We start from the raw sequence: 21,295 nt of genomic DNA, 5'->3' as shown, positions 1-21,295 counted from the left end.
ATGCGTTGCAGCTACAGTATGTGTTGTTTTGATGTGTTGTTATGAAGCTCTGTAGGGCCCTGTGATTTCCGCGTTGAGGAAAACATGGACGGAATCGCAGAATTTGATAATAAAAATGGAATCAATTGTAAACTGCAGAATATTGTGGAATTTGCCAAAATGTGTATTCAACTAAGAAACATCAGGGTTTTCCCTGCCATTATAAGCTTGTCCTTCACAGCGCCTTAGCTAAATGAACAGAAAAACATTATGCTGCTTTGTTTTGGTGTCATTTATAGGCAAGCTGCTTCTGGCCTCTACTCTCCGTGTTAGTGTTTCATCGAGAGCGGGGCTCAACTCCTCACCCACACACACACACACACACACACACACACTGGTGGCTACTCAGCGCAAGACCAAACTTTATCCAGCGATATCTCTGTCAATTTCTTTTTTGTCAATTTGCTAAAGAAAACAGAAATATAGCGATGGAAAGCTGAAGCTCTGAAGATCTTACCGCCTCTATAGGTGTATTGGTTATCATTCTACCATGAAGGTACCATGCTACCATAATCCTTTTATTTGGTTTCCACATTTTTCTCAGGTTAAAAAGCATCCTTAAAAAATTAAGATGTAAAAAGAATTGTCTGTGATCTTCTGACATCTGATCTAATCAGCTTGAACACACCTTTGAAATCATCAAGACTCACAAAATCAGTTTTTTATAACATCTTTGAATATTTAGCGCCTATTTGGCAGCAATTTTGAAAAACGCACAATTGTTATGAATATTTCAGATTAGCTGCCCCGCTATCAATAAATACCCCACTAGTGAATTTTGAAGCTTTTACGTGTTTTAAAAAAAGGCAGTTGTTAACAAGTGGCTAAATGAAGCTAATAATCCTCATTGAGCTGACTTATCCACCTTTACAGTCTCGTTGTGTAAACTCGCGCTCATGTGACCGTGCTGTAGTTCATCTATAGCATAACGTTGGCTTTTTACTTCTGGAGATTGCATTCACACTACAAAAATCATAAAAGTGGTGTTCATTTGTGGAGATCATATTATGGAACAAAACGTGTAAGTATCATAAACATTTGTTTACCACAGAGTTTATTTTCTGCATTAATCCAAAAATCCAATAGAAAAATCCCTTTGGCTTTTTGTCGAGGGAACGTCCTGGTTGGCCAACAAAAATACGTCATCCCTGGAGCACCCTATGAGCTGAAAACTCACTATAAACCTCTGTCACTTCCACTTGATGATAAAAATATTTTTCACAACTACTTTAATGGAGGCAACAACATAAGACAATAACCAAAATATTTCATGTTTTACATGTTATATAGGCCAAATATATATAAATTCCTTTTGTCTGCCAAAAATTCAGTCAAAATAAATGTATACTATGTTATCTTACACACAGTAGTGACGTTACTTATGTTTAATTAGACAACAGAGAGGTTTAAACTACTGTTAGAGTTCTCATAAATATACTGTTATTAAAGTCCAAATAATGTAAAAGATAAACCAAATTAACTTATTTGGAATTTAGTGATGCATAAATAAATAGACATAAAGCATATAAAAAAACATTGTATTCAACCATGTTTTACAGATCTCTGAGACCCCAAACAGAAGTAATGTGTCATTTTCTGTGGCAGATTTCTGAAACAATCAATTTGAAATGATGTGTAATACCAGACAGAAGATCTTACCTCCATAAAGAACTCTCTGTTACTCTGCCAGAGTTGAAGTCGTAGTACTTTGTCAACATGAGGATCACCTACGAAACAGATGAAACAGATGAAACAGATTACTAACTTCGAAGGAGTGTTTTGTCAACAGCAGCAGTAAAGTGTCACATGGTGAAACAAAAGAGCCGAGCCGTCCGCGCACATTTCTTTTAAGCCGCCTGACAGACGCGGCTTCATTAAAAACCAAACAAAACTGTGATGGCATGTCAACCCATTGCTTTGTTTGTCGTAACGCTTTAAACCCTGTGTATATTCCCTGAGGAAAAGCTGACCACATATGCGTGCTATAATGGTTTCTCAGACCCAGTAGACTACCAGCAAATGCTACCGCTGGTAAACTATGAATAAATAAGTCAACGCTATAATTCATTCCAGGCACACAGAGAGAGAGAGACCGTCTTTTTTGAAAAAGGATCATAAAAAGTGTCATAGTCATATGTGGTTTACAATAAACAGACCTTTACTTAAAAACTGTAGATTTACTTATGTCTTGTAAATTACCACAGATATGGATTCATGTGGACATTAATCTGTCGCTGTTTAATTTTTCCTCGGCGAATATCAGAACCTAAATCAAAGCCTGTGGGTTTGTATATGCATGATGCATAAAGCCATGCTTATGTACATTTAACTTGTAATTTCCTTTTTTCTCAGCAATAATACGAGGAAAAACTGCAATTACTATAATACTAACTGCCATCCAAAAGAATGCATTTCTCCGCAATGGTGATTTATAAAATGTCAACATTGCTTTACACTATAACAGTTGTTCACATTGTGCCCTTCGTCCTCTACACAAACGCATAGTACAGTGCCCCGCCTGCACTGTACCATCGTAAAATGTGCAGATCATATAGCTCTCTGGGGAACCCTCTCTGGGCATCTTTTCATAGCTATCCTCTAATTATCCAGTGTTATGGGCGTTTGGGGTAACATTCTCTGTAACGAGTAAGAACTCCATCATGTAAACAAGAAATTTGAACTTTTTAACACCTTGCTCACGCAGTTTGTGGAAATTCCAAATAGCACTTATTCTCTAGGCTTTCGCCTCATATCGAGCGAGTCAATCGTCCTCATCTCTGCTAAATCAAAGCCTGCCCCTTCTTGAAGCTAACTGACAGACACACGCTGTGCACACATGAGACACTTCCAGGGTCCCTTATGTACAGTCGACTACAGCTTTTAGGCATAAAATCTATTAAAATAATGATAGCATTTCAGGATTTTTAAAGCCAAATTGTCCGTCGATATACTTTACTCGTGCAACACCACAAAACACAATAACAGTAACTCTGATTTAAAACCAAAGCCAATGAAATCGAATAAAGAATCCTCTCACTTTTTGCTGGTACATACAGAAACTCCTGTTATGTTATTATGGTTTTTAGTTTCCCAGAGTCTGAGACAACACCCTTAAATGTCTCGTTTTGTCCGACCAAAAGTCTAAAACCTAAATATATTCTATTGACAATTATATAAAACAATGAAAAGCAGCAAATCCTCCCAAATGAGAAGCTAGAAACAGATGTATTCTTTTTTTCCTTCAAAAATTGCTGAAATGATCAAACAGTTATTAATAGTTGCTGAATAATACTCTGTGGATCTTATTAATTAATCTCATTTATTGTTTTTAATCATAAACATATGTCTTTACCTGCACGATGTCTCAAGTTTTAAGTCGTGAATATTAAATAATGTACCACAAGTGTCTAAATAACCTCTTGCTGTTAATGCAATGAATTTAAACTTCACAGTTTTGCTGTATTTCCTAATTATTTGCCCTCTTTGTGAAAACTCTGACTCTGCTTTTACTTTGTGCTGTATTCCTTTATATGTGCGCTAGTTCAGAGATAATCCATGTAGCTTGTTATAACTATGGTACCAAGTGTCCAGGCTGGGTTGCAAAGATTTATGGTCCTCCAATAAAATGGCCTTTATACCTTCCAAAAGTCATACCCTCATGGACACTGTCATAGGCAATAAAACAACCCGCAGCAGTCTGAAAATTAGGACAAAAAATATGCCCCATTCTCTATGGCAATTAACTTTATGCATTTGCTTGGGAAGGATCCAGGATTACAGTCAGATATAATTTGCATCCAACTTTGCCGGCTGGGAAAAGTTTCCGTTGTTCTGAGGGATGTTGAAAGTGAAAGGTAAAGCCCCATGGCTGCAGTTAACGCATCGATACAGTGATACTGTATTCACTTTGTAGATATTTCTGTGTGAAACAGGTGTTTGAAGTTCAACATGTCACATAAGCCATTAAATTGCTATTTGAAATCACTGGACGAAGGCTACTTCTTTTAATGCTTACAACATATACTGGATAATGGCAGAACTTACCCTCTGGATTTAAATAATAATGACATATATTAGCATATCTTTGCCTTTGAATTTCAACAAAGGTGTCACATTTGATGCCAGCTACCATGTAGTGCACAGCCCATTAGACTGCAGTGGCGCCAACATATCTCCAAACTGGATTACTTGACATCCAAGAGCAAGCAAATTGATTTTTCAACCTCTAATCCTTTGTAAATCTTAAACCTTGGAGGTAAATGGACTGGGATGAATTTGATCATTATGTAAGAATGAATAGAGGCTTAATGGTGACTTAAAGGGCTTTGGGTGAAGAGATTACTGTTGAGGAATGAAGGTGTGGTATGAAGAGGAGAAGGGGTGGGGGTTTCAAGAAAGCAGACGGGGAGAGTTCTGTTATTGAAGGGTGAACACCTGAGACAAATGAAAGGAGCGACCGATACACATTACAATTCATTCCCACTCTCACCAACTCGTTGATCCGGCCTCATCAGCTGTTGGAATTAAGTTGCCTCATCAATAACACTGTCATCACATTTAGCCACTGCAATTAAACAGATGGATGATTCCATAAAAGCAATTGTTACAGGAGTTACTGACTGGAATATTAATAATAAAGACAAATATGACATTTCAAAAACTGGTGAAGAGTGTCTGAGGTGTATCCCTGCCTTTTGCCCAATGCATGATGGGATGGGCTCCAGCTCAGCGTTGGGCCTGAACAAGAGTAAGCAATGACAAGTACAAAAGTTGACATGTTTTTCTTTTGGGGATAATTTCTGAGGCTCTACATTTAAACATTTAAAGGGTCAGTCCACCCAAAAAAATATTCCACTTAGAGATGTTCCGATACCATTTTCAGTTCACACCTGAACTTGTGTCTGTGTGTGTATTTATATACACATTAGGGCTGTCAAAGTTCATTTTAACGCCACTAATTTCTTTAACGCATTAATTCAATCGATCTTTCAGAGGTTGTAGTAGGTTCAGTATTAAAGAAGCTATCATCATATGAAACTAGAAAAACATAAGGAATCCATTGATACCAACCATGTCATGCCATCGTCACGAAAGAGGTTTAATATCGCTCCAAACTTGCGCTAAATTTTGGCGAGGAAAAACTGGCATGGCCATTTGCAAAGGTGTCTCTTGACCTCTGACCTCAAGATATGTGAATGAAAATGGATTCTTTGGGTACCCACGAGTCTCCCCTTTACAGACATGCCCACTTTATGATAATCACATGCAGTTTTGGGCAAGTCACAGTCAAGTCAGCACACTGACACACTGACAGCTGTTGTTGCCTGTTGGGCTTGAGTTTGCCATGTTATGATTTGAGAATATTTTTATGCTAAATGCAGTACCTGTGAGGATTTCTGGACAATATATGTCATTGTTTTGTGTTGTTATTTGATTTCCTATACATACATTTGCATAAAGCAAGCATATTTGCCCACTCCCATGTAAATACTTGACAAATCTCCTTTAAGGTACATTTTGAACAGATAATAAGCTATGGACAATCATGCGATTAATCGAGATTAATATATTTTAATCAACTGACACGCCTTAAATTGTTAAAGTGCAGCCACAATTTAGTAAAATAATAGTACAGTAACAGTATAAAACAGTAGTGCAACCGTTTGTTTCCAGAGCTGATGATGGAAACAAGCATCTTGCTTCTTTCTCATCTCTGTTAGAGTTGCACATGCGTAGTACCGATCAGGCAGGATGTACGGATCGGGTAGGGGGTGATGTGTTGTTTTTATTCTTGTGTAGCGCAAATGAGCTGATAAATTAAATCATAATGTGATATCGGATCGGTGCAGAGACTCAAGTACTCCTCGATACCCAATTCAGCATTTTAGGCTGTATCAGAGGCATTTCAGACTCTGGTATCGCTATCGGAACAACTGTACTGTAGTTATATCTAGCATTAAAGTAGCAGGGATGTAAAACCAAAACAATGAGTTAAAAGATGCCAGAACCAGGACCTGAGGGGAACTGCAAAATTAACTAATTATCTGTCAGTTCATGACAATGTGCGACACATTTCACATACACGTAGTCATGTGATCCAGTGTCGATAGAAATAAAATAGTTATTTTCATAAGACAGAGCAGATTTTGTCTGATGCTGGTAATCAAATTCGTGATAACGGGTGACATTAAATGTCACAACTACGACACACTAATTGGAAGGAGAAGAGTGTGAACACCTGCTTAACAAGCTATTAATACCACAGAAGTGTTAACAATGTGGCAACAAATGCCCTTCAAGGAATAAAAAAATCACAGCTTAGCGAGAAAGCTCAAAAAACCCCAGGGGCCGGTATAGCATAAACTGCACTTTATAAAATCACCACATTAAACTGCATCATTTAACACCTTTAAAAAAGAAAGAAACTGTCTATTTCTATTACATTGTTTATGACCCTGCAACTCACTCCGCAGCAACACAAGCCTGCAGGAAAGCATTTCCTCGTATACTTCAATACCACCTCGGTGAAACGCGTAATGTACAGAGGCTTTTGCCTGCCACTTCAAATTATATCACTTCGTTAACAAAGGCAACATTTCCTCGTAGACCAGATGTTGTGCCGAAGCTAGGTTGTTTGAAGTCGGAGCTGTTGGCTCTCACATGGATAGCAGGTCACTGCAATCATGAATTATAAAGCGACTTCACAATATCACTTTGCACAAAAAAGACTATTGGTGTCCTCATAAAACCTGATATACAAATGCAAGGAGTTAAATCAGAGTGAATAAAACATATTCTGTCATTGCTTTAAGCACTTTAAAGGTATTAATATGAATATAATTCTTTTAAATATGTTATTCTTAAAGTATTAAAGTTCAGCTTCGATGTGACTGATGGCAACATACTGTTACCTTGGCAGACGGTAATGCCATTGATCTGTGAACATCAAATAACCGGTATTTTAAATGGACAGAGAACAGATACTCCATGCTACAGCTATGGCTTTCAAGCAGAACAGAAAGAGTCTGACTCGTGTCGAGACAACAGCCCTGTGTGGAAGTAGCAGCTTGGTTGACAAGTCATCTGAAACGGCTTTCCTTCGGGTTTCTGCTCTCGCATCATTTGCTTCTTCACCATAAATGAAAGTCAAGGCTAGTCCAGCAGCTAGGCTACGGCGGCCTGCTGAGCTTGGAAGCTTCAGTGTGCACGAGGAGGGGGTCTGATCAATGCAGGCAAGATTAGAAAGCAAGAGGGTAGGGTTTTTCTACCCAACCGAAAAGTTGTTTTTTTCCAATCTACTTTTTAACTCTTCAGCACTCCGTTTGAAAGTGCTGAGTGCGACGGTAGAAGATTGGTTGCATGTTGACAAACTAAAAGCTCCCTGGACTCTTTAATAAATTACATTTTTCTCTGACATAAATAAAGTAAAACAGCTGATTAGATTAATATGCTGGGTAAAGATTTCTCTCACCCATATGTCTCCTTATAAACTCACCAACAGTGTTTGAAACCTCTTGTTTTTGCATCACTGTGAATTCAAAAAGGAAACTTCAGTGACTAAATCAAAGTTATGGTTTTGAATGTGAGGCTTTTCTTACAGGAGCCAGATGGTGTAACTCATAATGTATGAATGAGTAATGCAGGTGGCCACTGTAAAATGAAAGAGTTTTGAAATACAAAATGAGGAGACGACTGAGCAGTTGCCAAAAACAGTATATCGACGACAACAACAACAGCAGCCAACGACTGTTTCTGATTCATAGATGGAGCACTGAGGCGCTAACTGTATTGGTTTTAATTAGGGCTATTAATCGATTAAAATAGTTAATCGCGAATAATCTTGAATTAATCACACATTTTTTTTCTGTTCAAAATATACCCTAAAAGGGAGATATGTCAAGTATTTAATACTCTTATCAACATGGGATTGGGAAAATATGCTTGTTTTATGCAAATGTGTGTATATATTTATTATTGCAAATCAAGTAACAACACAAAACATTGACAAATATTGTCCAGAAACCCTCACAGGTACTGCATTTAGCATAAAAAATATGCTCAAATCATAACAAACTGCAGCCCAACAGGCAACAACAGCTGTCGGTGTGTCAGTGTGCTGACTTGACTATGACTTGCCCCAAACTGCATGTGATTATCATAAAGTGGGCATGTCTATAAAGGGGAGACTCGTGGGTACCTATAGAACCCATTTTCATTCACATATCTTGAGGTCAGAGGTCAAGGGACCCCTTTGAAAATGGCCATGACAATTTTTCCTCGTCAAAATTTAGCAAAAGTTTGGAGCGTTATTTAACCTCCTTCACAAGCTAGTAAGACAGGGCTGGTACCAATGACTTCCATAGATTTTCTAGTTTCATATGATGCCAGTATAGCACTAGCTTTAAAATTGAAATTGAAACTGAGATTTGAAAATAAATTTAAAAAGATACTGCGGTGTAATTTTGATTTGAAATATTGTGAAACACTAAAAACAGGCAGAGCACATAATATAACAAAAATATGGGCCTGCACAACATAAGTTTGATTTAAGCGAACACAAAAGAGTGGAAACACTAAGACGTCTCTACGACAAAATAGATAAATAAATAAAATGTAAGATCTCATTATGCATTATGCATTGTTACAGCTCATTATGCATTGTTACAGAGAGGGGGGTACACACCCTGCAGGAATTCACAACACGTTCTCATTCCAACTCCTCACATACCGCTTCTTGGCGTCACTTTATTTTCGGACCCTTGGCATCCCTTTAGGATTAGGCAACAAAACCACTATAGCTAGGTTTAGAAAAGAACTACATGGTTGGGCTTAAAACTTCTACGTCTAAATAGTGAAAATTACACTGAATGTTGTGAACACAGGACACGAACAGCGGTCTTCTGGATGAAAGCCTTGTGTTTGTTGGACCCATCCAATTTCCCTTCCGCCCACCTGGTGTGGCTCTTTCACTCTTTAAACTATGTCACCACACACCCGGCGCACTTTCTCGGAGCATTTACTGTTGCCACGGATGGGTTTACATTACAGTTAAGTCGAATCATACCGGCGGTACCAAGCGCCGACATGACAAAGCCTCGCTATTTAACGCCCTGGGAATGAGAACGGGCTGGATTTCAAGGCGTTAGAGATCCTCACCACAGGAAGGCTTGGTGGCTTGGCTGAGCCAGTAGCTTCTGCGCAGTGCTGAGCCTTAAATACCAGACCCTCTGTTTATCCATGCAATGTAGGCAATGCCACATCCTGGAATTTGTGAGGAAAAATTGATTCTTTGTCTTTGGTTGTGTCGTGGTGTTACAATTCTTATCAATATGCATTAAATGAATTTATTTATGTTTCTTTTGCAGGACGTGTGATGTTCACTCCCTGCTACAACGCTACAGCAACCCTTCCCCCTCAGCAGCCTGTCCATCACAGCCACCCCAGGAGAGAGGGGAGCTGGTGGGCGTCCACACTGACAGCAGCGGCCACAGGGTTGTCGGAGCATGTCGACATGCTATGTGCAGGAAGCTACATGCACCAATGTGTCCAGATCAGGGCTGTTTATGATGGTATGCTGAGGAGGCAGAATCAATGCGGGGGAGTTTGGCGAGATAAAATGGTTAAAAGGAGTTAAGAACTAAATTGAATTGAATCATTGATTATCATAAGTCTCCTGTTCCTCCCCCTAAGGTACAACATGGAGAGCCAGGGCTTAACAGGTATGATTACTGACGTAATAGACGTTGCTGTAGTCGGGCAAGCTGCAATTTCTGTAGTAATTGTCCTATAAATAACTTATAAATGTTTATATGTTCATTGAAAACAGTATACTGGGTGTATTCAACACATAAATATTCAAATACATATATGTTTGTGTACCGCGGGTTTTGATTTTCACAGAGTGGAGTGTTATTTGAGCAAACATGGTCATAATCGTGTTACTAACTCACCCAGAAACCAAAGGGCTGCCAGTCAAATTAAATGTTAATGTGGTTCCGCATTTTGCTCTGGTATATTCAGGTGCAGAACATTTTTATGAATAAAAATATATTTTGTATATATACAAATTGCTTATATTACAGAGTTATTGTTAAGTATTGATAAACTGATGAGGCCGACTTTTTTGACAGGGTCGAGGTAAATCCTTGGTAATGGTAATTAGCATTGCAAAGTGAGCTAGAATCTAATTTGCCTCCATGCTGAAATAACCCTCACTGGGTTTGATGCTTAACCAATATTTTACCCCTTTTTGCCTTAGTCAAATGAGATTGGCCTTCACAAACTTAACTGTCTCTCTGGATGACTTTTACCCTTTTTCCATCAAAATTAGCAATAGGCGATAGACTCCTTTCCCATTGCCAGAAGACGAGTTCGCTTTTTTTTTTTTCTGGTGTGTCATGTTCGAGGTCACGAACACACCGGAAAACACGGTTAGTAAACAGTTAAAATGTTACAGTGGTTACTTATTTTTTTCATACCTTATTCAGTGTCTCTTTCGAACTCTCAAATCAGAGTTGGTGCTTGTTGGAACAGTGGTTCTGTCGAGTTTGAATAAAGTCTGTTTTACAACAATCAGCGAAGGTAAAATTTATGTTTCTGTCAATGGAGTCTGGTAGCTTTTTTCTTTTCCGTGAATTAAGGGTCTACTTCGACCAAACCAGAGTTGGTGATCGTTAGAACATTAGAAAGACGGATTTAATGAATTTTATTTTGTTTCTGTCTTGTTTGAATTAAGTGTGTTTCAATGATCAGCAAGGTGAAATTATTGTTGTCTAACTGGAATCTGGTGGCTTTGAGAAAAGCATATTAACTGTATGTTTTATACGTTAATGTATTTTAATTATTGTCCAAATCCCCGTTGATTGTATCTATTATATATTCACTTCATTGTGTGTCAATGCGTATGGGAAAGGGGTCTTTAGTAGCACCCAGATTTGCTCCGATAGCGATACCAGTATCGGAGATGCCTCCGATACAGCCTGAAATGCTGGATCGGGTATTGCGAGTATGCGAGTCTACGTACCGATCCAATATCACATTATCATATAATTCATCAGCTCATTTACGCTAAACTGGAACAACAAAAACACATGTCACTCTTTACACGTACATCTGCCCGATTGGTACTGCGCATATGCAACTCTCAACAGAGATGAGAAAGAAGCGAGATGGCTCCCTTGTGAGCTACTTCCATCATCAGCTCCGCTCCCTGCGTCCGAAATCGATCATGGAAGTAGATATTGAGTGAGCCATCTCACTTCTTTCTCATCTCTGTTGAGTTGCACATGCGTAGTACCGATCGGGCAGGTGCTTACGGAGAGTGTAACGTTAGTAACGATTTATTAAAGTTCTTTTTCAGTTATGACTGACATGGCATTCATTCTCTGTATGTATTTTTTAATGTTTTACCAAGGGTTTAACCTGAGCCAGGTCATAAAACAATGATAGCAATCATATCATATCCATATAGGATTAGTAGTATACAGTGGTTAAAACATAATAAAACATATAGTTTTGTTTTTAACGCACTGATATCAGATCTGTTCTCAGTATCGGCCAATACGCAAGTTCATGTATTGGAATCGGTATCAGGAAGAAAAAAATGGTATTGGAACATCTCTAGTAGCACCAAAGTGTTATCTTTCTCCAGAAGTATGTGCAGTTGAGGTACTGTATGGCAGTCTGTCGCTCTCCACAGGACAGTGAAGATTAATGATTGAATGAAGCCAAATTATTTCAGGTAGAATAAGATAGATGTTTGCATTGAATGGATTTACAGCAGATACTCCAGCAATGCTCAGATAAGTTGGTTTTAAAAGTGGAACTGGAGAATGCCACTGGACACAGTATTTTATTCAGCGTTCAGTCATAGAAGTAAGCAACCAAGAAATCGGATGAAACTACTGCTTACTTGGCCCGCCTCCACTGTGAAGAGGCAGATGAGGAGGAGAATGTCACAATTTCGGTGAGCTCTGCAACAGGCTATCAGGCAAAGGTGAAGAGGTCGAGGCCCTCTACTAGAAAATGGAGGAGCTGAAAATGCTACAAAGCATGGACTTGAGTACCCATGAGCAGGGCATAAACATTCAATGGCTGCAAGATGGAGGAGGCATTTCAACAATTGAGAAGCTGTTCCTCGAGGTCGCTCAAGGCACAGAAAATGGTATTATTTCCAAGAGAAGAAAGCCCTTTGCCGAAGATGGAGAAACTCAACAAATGCACCAGACACAGAAGGTGTTGAGTACCAGCCATTCAGTAGAGAAAGATTATGAGGCTCCCCCAAGAAATGGAGAGTCCTAAAGAAAAAGTTACTCAGACTAAATACCTGAAGCTCAAGGCCAGTGAGATGTAGGCAAAGACTCTCTACCAACAACTTGATTATTTTAGGACAAAAACTCCCAAGAAATGTCCTGGATGCTGTAGGGATCTCCATCGTCTCAGCCCCAACACAGAGGAAGAGGAAGAAAAAGAGGAGGAGGATGCTGTCCACTTCAAACTCTGACGACTTCATGCTTCTGAACACAAGTTCAGATTTAAGTACCATTTAATTTTGTTATCTATCACCTGTGATATCTAATAAATAATACAGTGTGCTGCCTGTGACTCCTCTGTGGAGAATTTTAAGTGATTAATATTATACGCGTGGCATTTAAAACAGCTGGATAGAGCGGAAACAAAATAGGACAGATGTGTTCAAGGTCGTGAGGGGCCAGAGCCTATCCCAGCATGCACTGGGCAACACCCAGGACAGTTTGACAGTCTCACAGGGCTAACGCAGAATGACAAACACATTCACGCCTACGGGCAATTTAGACTTTCTGATTCACCTTACTTGCATGTGTTTGGGACTGTGAGAGGAAACTAGAGCACCTGAATAAAAGCCAAACATGCTAACCACGGCTATCAAGTTCTAAGGTCACAGTTCATTCATAATTTAAAAGCAACCCACGTAGCCTAATCCTAAAATATGTTGAAGAATTAATATTGTTCTGCCCATTTGCGGTGCCTCCTTATCCTCGGTCTTACTTAAGTGACAAGCTAAAGTTACTGTAAAGCAGAGCAGACACTGTACGGATTAAGTACAATTTTAACCAGAGATGCACGTTATGGAGTATTTTTAGCTGATATGACAGCTGATAATTACCTGCTTCTCAAGGCCGACACTGATAAGATAACCGAAAATTTCCCATTTTTGTATTTTAAAAAGAAGTTCACAACATGCATTTCATTATGTTTATTGTGCTCTTGACTGACTGCTAATAAAGGCCCAGTGGATCTTTGATTAACATCCTCTGCAACACAAGTTGATTGAAAGTATGTATGTACCGTCCTGGCTCCTGTAGGTAAACCATTCAAGGCTATGGCAGCATGGATGCTACATTAGAGTTCTGAATAAAGCAAATGCATCTTCTTAGTAATATTGTAGGCTTACTAAATTATATATGTTTATTACAATTTATATCATTGTAATCAAATCCTTAAAGGGATAGGGTTTGGCGGCATCTAGTGGTGTGGTTGCAGATTGCAACCAACTGAATACCCCTCCGCTCACTCCTTCCTTTCCAAGACTGCCGTAACGTGAGCTGCAGAGTGCAACGCCCTGGTAACGCCATTCGCCTCGCTCAGAGGCCATCCTTACCATAATAACACTACTTTAGGAACAACGGAAGTCAGGCTGGAGGTACCACGGTTTTGCACTCTGCGGCTCATGTTACAGCAGTTTCACAAGCGTTTCAGAGAACTACAGATTTCAGGTAACGTAAAAACGCGAAAGGCGCTCGCTAGAGTCAGTGTGTGGTTTGTCCGTTCTGGGCTACTGTAGAAACATGGCGGTACAACATGTTGGACTCCATGAAGAGGACCCGCTCCCTATGTAGATATGAAGGGCTCATTCTAAGCTAACGAAAACACAATTATTCTTAGTTTCAGATGATTATACACTAATGAATACATGTGAATATTATATTCCATTTCTGCTAATAGATCTCCCGAAATGTTACACACTGCTCCTTTAAAGCATGCTGGTAAATTCTGGTATTGAAATGTTGCATGAGACAGACCCGTTCCAGGTTGTGTTGCTCATGTATTAACATAAATTCAGGTCTGTTTTCCTATCCAGGTGGCAGACAGGCTGCCATCGTTGTTTTGATTCAGAAACAGAGGTGCAACTTGAGAAACAAGTTCAAAATCGCTTTTGTCATTCAGCAGATGGAATATATTTTCATCTAGATGTTTAGAGGAGTCTTTGAGGATGCTGTAAATACCGTCAGAGCGGAAGTCAGGGTTTTTATTTGACCTTCTCAGTTTTTCAAACATCGCAGCTTATTATCTTTTAGAGAAACTGATGATTACCTCTGTGACCCGAATATATACTAATACACGAGAGGCACAAACTCGGGCTAGTGATGGACAATAACCACATGAATCAGTGTGGTAGCAGCAATGGACTGAGCCCTCTTTTACATTTTCCTTGGCTCTCATGTTGTTTGAAAAGCCGAAATGGCACTGCAGCTTATCAAACCGTCATAATTGGACAAATGATAAAAGAACAGTAACATCCAACAACTAGGCTTTAGCAGCAAATGACTGGCAAAATAAAAATCTGGAATTGGACAGGAAAGCTAAATATCAAAGTCAATAACAAGCTCAGACAATGTGTCTCACAAACTGCATGCACACATTGGCTGATGTTCTGTAGACCCACAACTAAACCAATTATCAGATTTCAGAATTTGCAACAAACACATCACAGTAGGCTGCGCGGTATAGATAACAAATGTCGGAATTTTTGAGTTTAAGTGTGAAAACTTGATTTCATGTAGTCAACATGTAGGAACTGCCCCGAAGTGTCAAAACACAGCAGCACTTTCCCAAACACACACTGAGTCACATTAACAAGCCAGAGGAGATATTACGTATATGAAGACTGCAAGCATTCACCAGCCTTAAACCCTTTCTTCTTTCTCTGTATTTGTTGGCCAATTTATCTATTTAAACATTTTACTAATTGTCTCCCTCTCCTTATTCGGCCTGTAAAATAAGGTTGCCTATTGATGTGTGCCTGGCTGCTAAACCTCTTTTCAAATCTTCTCATACACCCAGGGAAGCTGATTGCAGCCATTATGACTGAACTGTAACTGTTAACAAGTTGAACAATGATGTTTAAAGGAAATTGGCCACTTTTTAAATAATTTACTACTTTAAATAGATTTCTAAAGAGTACACCAGCTGGAAAATCTGCGAGCTTCCATGGTGACCACCTGGCCTGCACCTACACAGAGAGAGAGGGTGTGGCAGGTTGCAGAAGTGGGAACACATGCACAATATCACATTGTTAGTAGGCGGGATGAGACTCTGTGTCATCAAGGGGTTAATTTCTCAGAGAAGGACTAGAAAGTTCATCATGTAACTTTGTAAAAGATGATGCCAAATTCTTATTAATGTTGTATGACTTGCTTATACAGTACCCCCAGGGTACTACCACACTTGGTTTGCGATATTTTCATTACAAGTTAATTATTTTAATCAAAGAAATAGATTGACATTTTGGATAATACGCCTACTATCTTTGTTGCCGAGAGTTAGACGAGAAGATCGATACCACTCTCATGTCTCTATGCTAAATAAGCTAAAGGTAGCAGGTGATTAGTTTATAGCTTATCTTAACGAATGGAAACAGCTAAGAAAGCCAATTAATAGTTCCTTTGTTTGTATAGATTAAACAACCAGGAGATAACATGTTAATTAGTACAATTTAGGACTAATTTTGGACACAGTAAGGCTAGCTGTTTCCCCCACGCTTCCAGTCTTAATACTAAGCTAAAATAATCCCCTGCTGGCTGTAGCTTCAGATTCATATTTAAGGGAGACTGGGGACAATTGCAACAAGGGACGGTTGCAGCAAGTCTTTTTCCTCAAATCCATAGACTGTATATAAGAAGTGAACGTAGTCACCGTGACGTCACCCATTGTTTTTTGGACTGCGTTTTTGAAGCCTCGTGTTCGGCATTTTTGCCATTGCCATCTTGGTTTTTGGCTGTCTTTTGCAAACAGAAATGACATGACAGGCTGGAGCTAAGCACAACTGAATGCTGAATAAGACATTTACAGGCAACCAAAAAGCTAATAATTAACTTTCATTGACTGAAAACACATTGTGATTAAAGTTCTAAAATGAAAACACCCAAACCGGACAACGCCGTGGTAGCGACCTGTCAATCACAAGGTAGCCACGCCCTAAAGCATCCCCAGACATTTTTAGGCGACCAAAGTGTTACAATTAACTTTCATGAACTGAAAACACACTGTGAAAGGGTTAATTATTAATTATTATTAACCTTTATTTAACCAGGTTAGTCCCAAAAATTGTTAAAATTGTAAGACGAAAACACGGGCAACTCTCAGACCGGACAACCCCGTGGTAGCGACCTGTCAATCACAAGGTAGCCACGCCCTAAAGCATCCCCTGCTTTATGGTCTATTTGACTCTAAATGGGACCATCATTTCCTAAATGAACATCATGCTGTATTGAAGACTTGAAACTAGCGATTGAGACCTTAAACTCACGTTTACAATGTTTACTGAGGTGATAAATCAAGTGAGAAGTAGGGTCATTTTCTCATAGACTTCTATACAATCAGACTTCTTTTTGCAACCAGAGGAGTCGCCCCCTGCTGGCTATTAGACAGAATGCAAGTTTAAGGCACTTCAGCATTGGCTTCACTTCTCAGACCCCAGAGTTGCCCACTGCTCCAATCAGAAACAAGCTAGAGTGATGACACTCCCCCCACCAGAAAGACAGAAGGCACATTCAACATCTGCTGCTACATTTGATGAAAAGATATTAAAGTATTTTTTTTCATGAGTTTTATTTTTGTCTTTGGGTACAGTTAATCAATGGAATTTTTAATATGTTGCAAACATTCCTGATTGTGTTGCAACTGTCCCCAGAGTTGGGGTCAGTTGCAACATCTGATTTCTTCCATTCAAATAAATATCATCTTTAAACTGTATGGGTAATTAGCAGACATATGTAAGTTTAATATATTAAAATCTGGTTGGTCTAGTCCAAATAGTCTCTGAGTAACAGAGACATGCAAAAATTGTTACAACCGTCCCCAGTCTCCCCTACTGTACTGTGTATTTCCCCAAATGTTGAACTATTCCTTTAAGGAGGCAATAGATTTAAAAAATACACCTTGACTCAAGCTGTTGGGGTTTATTTTGGTGCCTTTTTTTTGCCTTTTACTATTTATTTGCATATGTTTTACAAACTAACAGTCAGATTTGATATGTTTATAAAGCATTACTGCGGTTGAATGTTAAAATAGTTCAAGTTCCGTTCTGGTGGGCTGCATTTGACTGCAGCATTGTTATAACTCCCCTTGTGAAATGGGCTGCTGGTCTTGCTGAATGTGTTTTAAATCATTAATACATGACTTGGTCTCATGCTCTTCTCAGTCTACATCCTGCCCTTAGATGATGTCATCATAACGTCAATTTCCACAGCTACGCCGATGACCCACATATACATATCTGCAGAGCCAAATGATACAACTGGCTCACAGCCCGTCTGCATTTAATACATAGATGAGAAATAACTTTCTAAAGACAAGCAAGACATAAATAGTCTTTTTAAGCCCCGAGGTCAAAAGAGATGCACCATCCAAGAATCTTGGATCTCCAGTTCCCCACATCAAACCTAGGCCCTCTTTGACAATATGTTAGACGTTGCCTTTAGTATTAAATCACACCTCTAAATCAGCTCCTTTCATCTCAGAAAATATCGCCAGGGTGCAATTTAAGCCAGCCAGATGTCAAAAAACTAATTCATGCCTACATCTCAAGCAGGCTGGAGTACAACACGTTTCACTGGTCTCGCTGAAATGTATACAAATAAATCAAACTCTGCAGCTTGACTCCTGATCAAAACAAGAATAAAGGGAGCATGTGAGCGTGGGTTTTTGGCTGAACTGTGCATGGCTCCGAGTATCTTTTAGAATTAAATTGAAAGTCCCTCTGCTTGTGTATAGAGTAAAGCTCTGAATGGTTTACATCGAAGACTCCCTGTTGTTTTGAGTGCTTTCAGATTCACTCACATCCAAAACTGTGGGTTGTTAAGATGTTCAAAACCACAGATATAAGAAAATTGGATGCTTGTTCCCACTCCCAAACTGGGTTGGCTAGAGGTTAAAACACATCTTTTTTGTTTTCTTTTTATTTGTCTGTTATCTCTCGCTGTACCTATAATTACTGTTTTACAATATTAGGCTGCTATGATGCTATTTTGTACATTTTGCTCCCCATTTTTTCTTTTTTTTTGTAAAAAGCACTTCAAGTTCTTTGTGTAGAGTGTTATCATCTCAACCTGTATAAGGGCTTTCAGATTTTGCCTTCAGTATCTTGTGTTCAGTGAGCTGTATCTATACTTAACCTTTAGTAGCATCACCCATCTCTCTATTTTTAAGCAAGGCGGAATAAGGCTCTAACAAGGAGACAGAGAGGTTTATTGATCTCATATATATATAGCAGGAAATATGCCAAAACTAAAATCAGTGATAGACAAAAACCAAAACGTGTGCAACCCATAATGCAGAATATTACAAATATTATTTTACCCTATTTTATTCGTCTAAAGTTCAGCCTATACCTGCCAAGTCAGCTAATCAATAAACAATAGCATTGATGGTGTGTGCATATGTGTGCCAGAAAGAGAGAGAGAGAGAGAGAGAGAGAGAGAGAGAGAGAGAGAGAGAGAGAGAAAGAAGCAAGACAAGACTGATTCCCTCAAACTCTGCAACCTCTCAGCAGCCACACATTTTAATCTCTATTAGGTCACTCTCAGTCCAAACTACTGCTTTAATAATATGACTCATATTATACTATCACTATCTGCCTTTAAACATGCACTATCTGCAACCATCTTGGACTCTAACCACTGGCACACTTTACTTTACACTATACATCCTATATACCACTTTATAGACTGCACATACTACATTTATTTATTGACGAACTGCACACACTATGTTCACCCATTCACTCTGTATCTTTTATATCTCTATTTATTGTTTTTATAATTGTTGTATCCCTTTATACCTCTCCTGTGTTTCACTCTGTTTGCTGATGTTGCTGCTTTTGACACCTGAATTTCCCTCAGGGGGATTAATAAAGGTTCATCTTATCTTATCTTATCTTATCTTATCTTATATAGCCATGGCAAAGATCTGTGAGTGACCACACTGCGTCAAAAGCAGATCCCGTGCGTAAAATGTGTCCAGAGCACATCATCATCTACTACTCACGCTGCTGTTTTGTCCGGACCAGTGCACCATCGCCTGGTTGTGAGCAGTGTCTCCGGTGAGTGCGAATGTGGAACTCGTGAGTTCAAACTCCTCCTGGTCCAAAAACGCAGCGTCCTCCTCCGCGTCGTCGGGTCTGAATCCTCCGGACCAAGTCTCTGATGCGCTCCTCGCATCGCGTGTTCGCCTCCAGCTGGACGCGTCCTCCTCGTTGTTTACTGTCACATCAACATCAACCTGCGACCCGTCATTTTCTGCAGAAAAGCTGTTACTTTCTGCATCGCCTATGCTATTTTCGGTGGGTGAAGCACTTCCTCCAGGAGTATCTTTGGCGTGTGAAAGTTTTGGCTGACCGTCCTGGAGACAACTTGCGTTATTCCCTTCTAACAGTGCATGCACTTTGGACGAACTTTCTTCGCTCGCGGGTAATTCCGCAACGTTGTGCGTAAATCCAACAACATCTTCTTCATCTGGTGCCTCGCCAACATCAGTCGAGAGTTCCGGTGGAAATGCTGTAATTAGCGGCAGCTGGCACGAGGGAATGCACCTCAGCTCCGCTTTTGTTCCGCCCAGGATGGAAGTTAAGGTGAAGAGCCAAATCCACTCAGAGAAAACGATCAAAAGCCAGTGACCGAGGCGCGTCTCCATTCTACCTTAATTCCGTGTTTAAAAACATATCATGTTCACTGTTGAGCGTCGCTCTTTGTCTGTCATCACCTGCTTAAAGTGGAGTCCGTTGAATGAATGCATGCACTGTGCTGTGGGGAAGGTGCGGCAGCAGCGCGCGGACAAGTGTTCCTCCAAGTACTGATGCAAAAACGATGCATCAGAGGAGGAGCTGGAGGCTGAATCCTGGACGAGAGGGGAGAGGGGCCCAAACCCCCGCATCCTCATCTCAACCTGCATGAGTGAAAAAACAAAACAGCAAACTGGGCGTACTCTTTATGAAGTTATATTTCTGTAGAGGCACGTGTTCCCATGGGTTTTTTTATTCTGTTTTTTTAATCAGCAGTGTGCCAGATACTATCCCTGACTGGATCACCATCCTTTAGGTTATTACGCATTTGGATTAAAACAATCTGAAAGGTGTTGGGGTCCCTGGGGGGAAATAATCTAGAAACATTATTGGGTCTGCCTCTTGGTAGTCTTTTAGTCTAGGTAGTCTCTTCTTGGAAATGTTCCTGACAGCGGCTTTATGGAAGATACAATGAGGCTTTGCATTCATTGTATCTTCCATCTACTGTTTTTGATCAGCAGTGTGCCAGATACTATCCCTGACTGGATCATCATCCTTTAGGTAATTACGCATTGGATTAAAACAATCTGAAAGGTTTTGGGGTGCCTGGGGGGAAAAAATCTAGAAACATTATTGGGTCTGCCTAGTCTTTGTGTGGAAATGTTCCAGACAGGGGCTTTATGGAAGATACAATGAGGCTTTGCATTCCCCATTAGCAAAAGGCCTATGTAATCAATTAACAGGATTGCCTGTGTTCACTGTCAATTATGCCATGCTGGTAATGACTGTTGTGACCCGCCTGCAAAAATGGCTTGGAAATTGTTTGCACTCCTGTATTATCCATTCAACACAGCTTTGAGTGGAGAAAATGCATATTCCACAAATGTTAGCTTTTTGTGCCATTTTCTCAGGTTTAATGTAGAAGGGGTGGTCCAACATACAATAATGAGAAGGATTCAAACAAGAGGTGAGTATCATTTTCTCTATCAAACACCTCCCGTTCTCTGCTGCCATGGTAATAACCGAGAACCCATTATTGCCATGCAATGCAGACCACCCTGGAATATAATGTTATATCTCTCTATACTTTTGGGCTTTGTTCCAGTCAGCTAATGGTAAACCATTAGGAGAACTAGAGCCTGTCCAAGCCCCGTGATTAGATTCTATTTCTAGGCAACGTTTAGTCAATAGGATGAGGAGATGCTGTTGACTGGTGAC

General features: G+C 39.7%; 1 protein-coding gene across 1 annotated transcript in view; it reads right to left on the bottom strand.

Annotated features, from left to right (window-relative positions):
* The window catches only part of LOC119495256 (VPS10 domain-containing receptor SorCS1-like), a 62,177-nt gene extending 41,949 nt beyond the window's left edge, over nucleotides 1-20,228 (bottom strand). The window contains exons 1-2 of the mRNA XM_037781546.1: nucleotides 19,345-20,228; nucleotides 1,699-1,766 (exon numbers count right to left, since the gene is read on the bottom strand). Of these exons, the coding sequence (XP_037637474.1) occupies nucleotides 1,699-1,766; nucleotides 19,345-19,989 (713 nt within the window). The 5' untranslated portion in view covers nucleotides 19,990-20,228. The remainder of the gene's footprint in view (nucleotides 1-1,698; nucleotides 1,767-19,344) is intronic.
* Nucleotides 20,229-21,295: the final 1,067 nt, after the last annotated feature.

The sequence above is a fragment of the Sebastes umbrosus genome, chromosome 10 (assembly GCF_015220745.1).
Source record: "Sebastes umbrosus isolate fSebUmb1 chromosome 10, fSebUmb1.pri, whole genome shotgun sequence".
Classification (NCBI taxonomy): domain Eukaryota; kingdom Metazoa; phylum Chordata; class Actinopteri; order Perciformes; family Sebastidae; genus Sebastes; species Sebastes umbrosus.
This window is presented reverse-complemented; position numbering and strand designations above follow the sequence as displayed.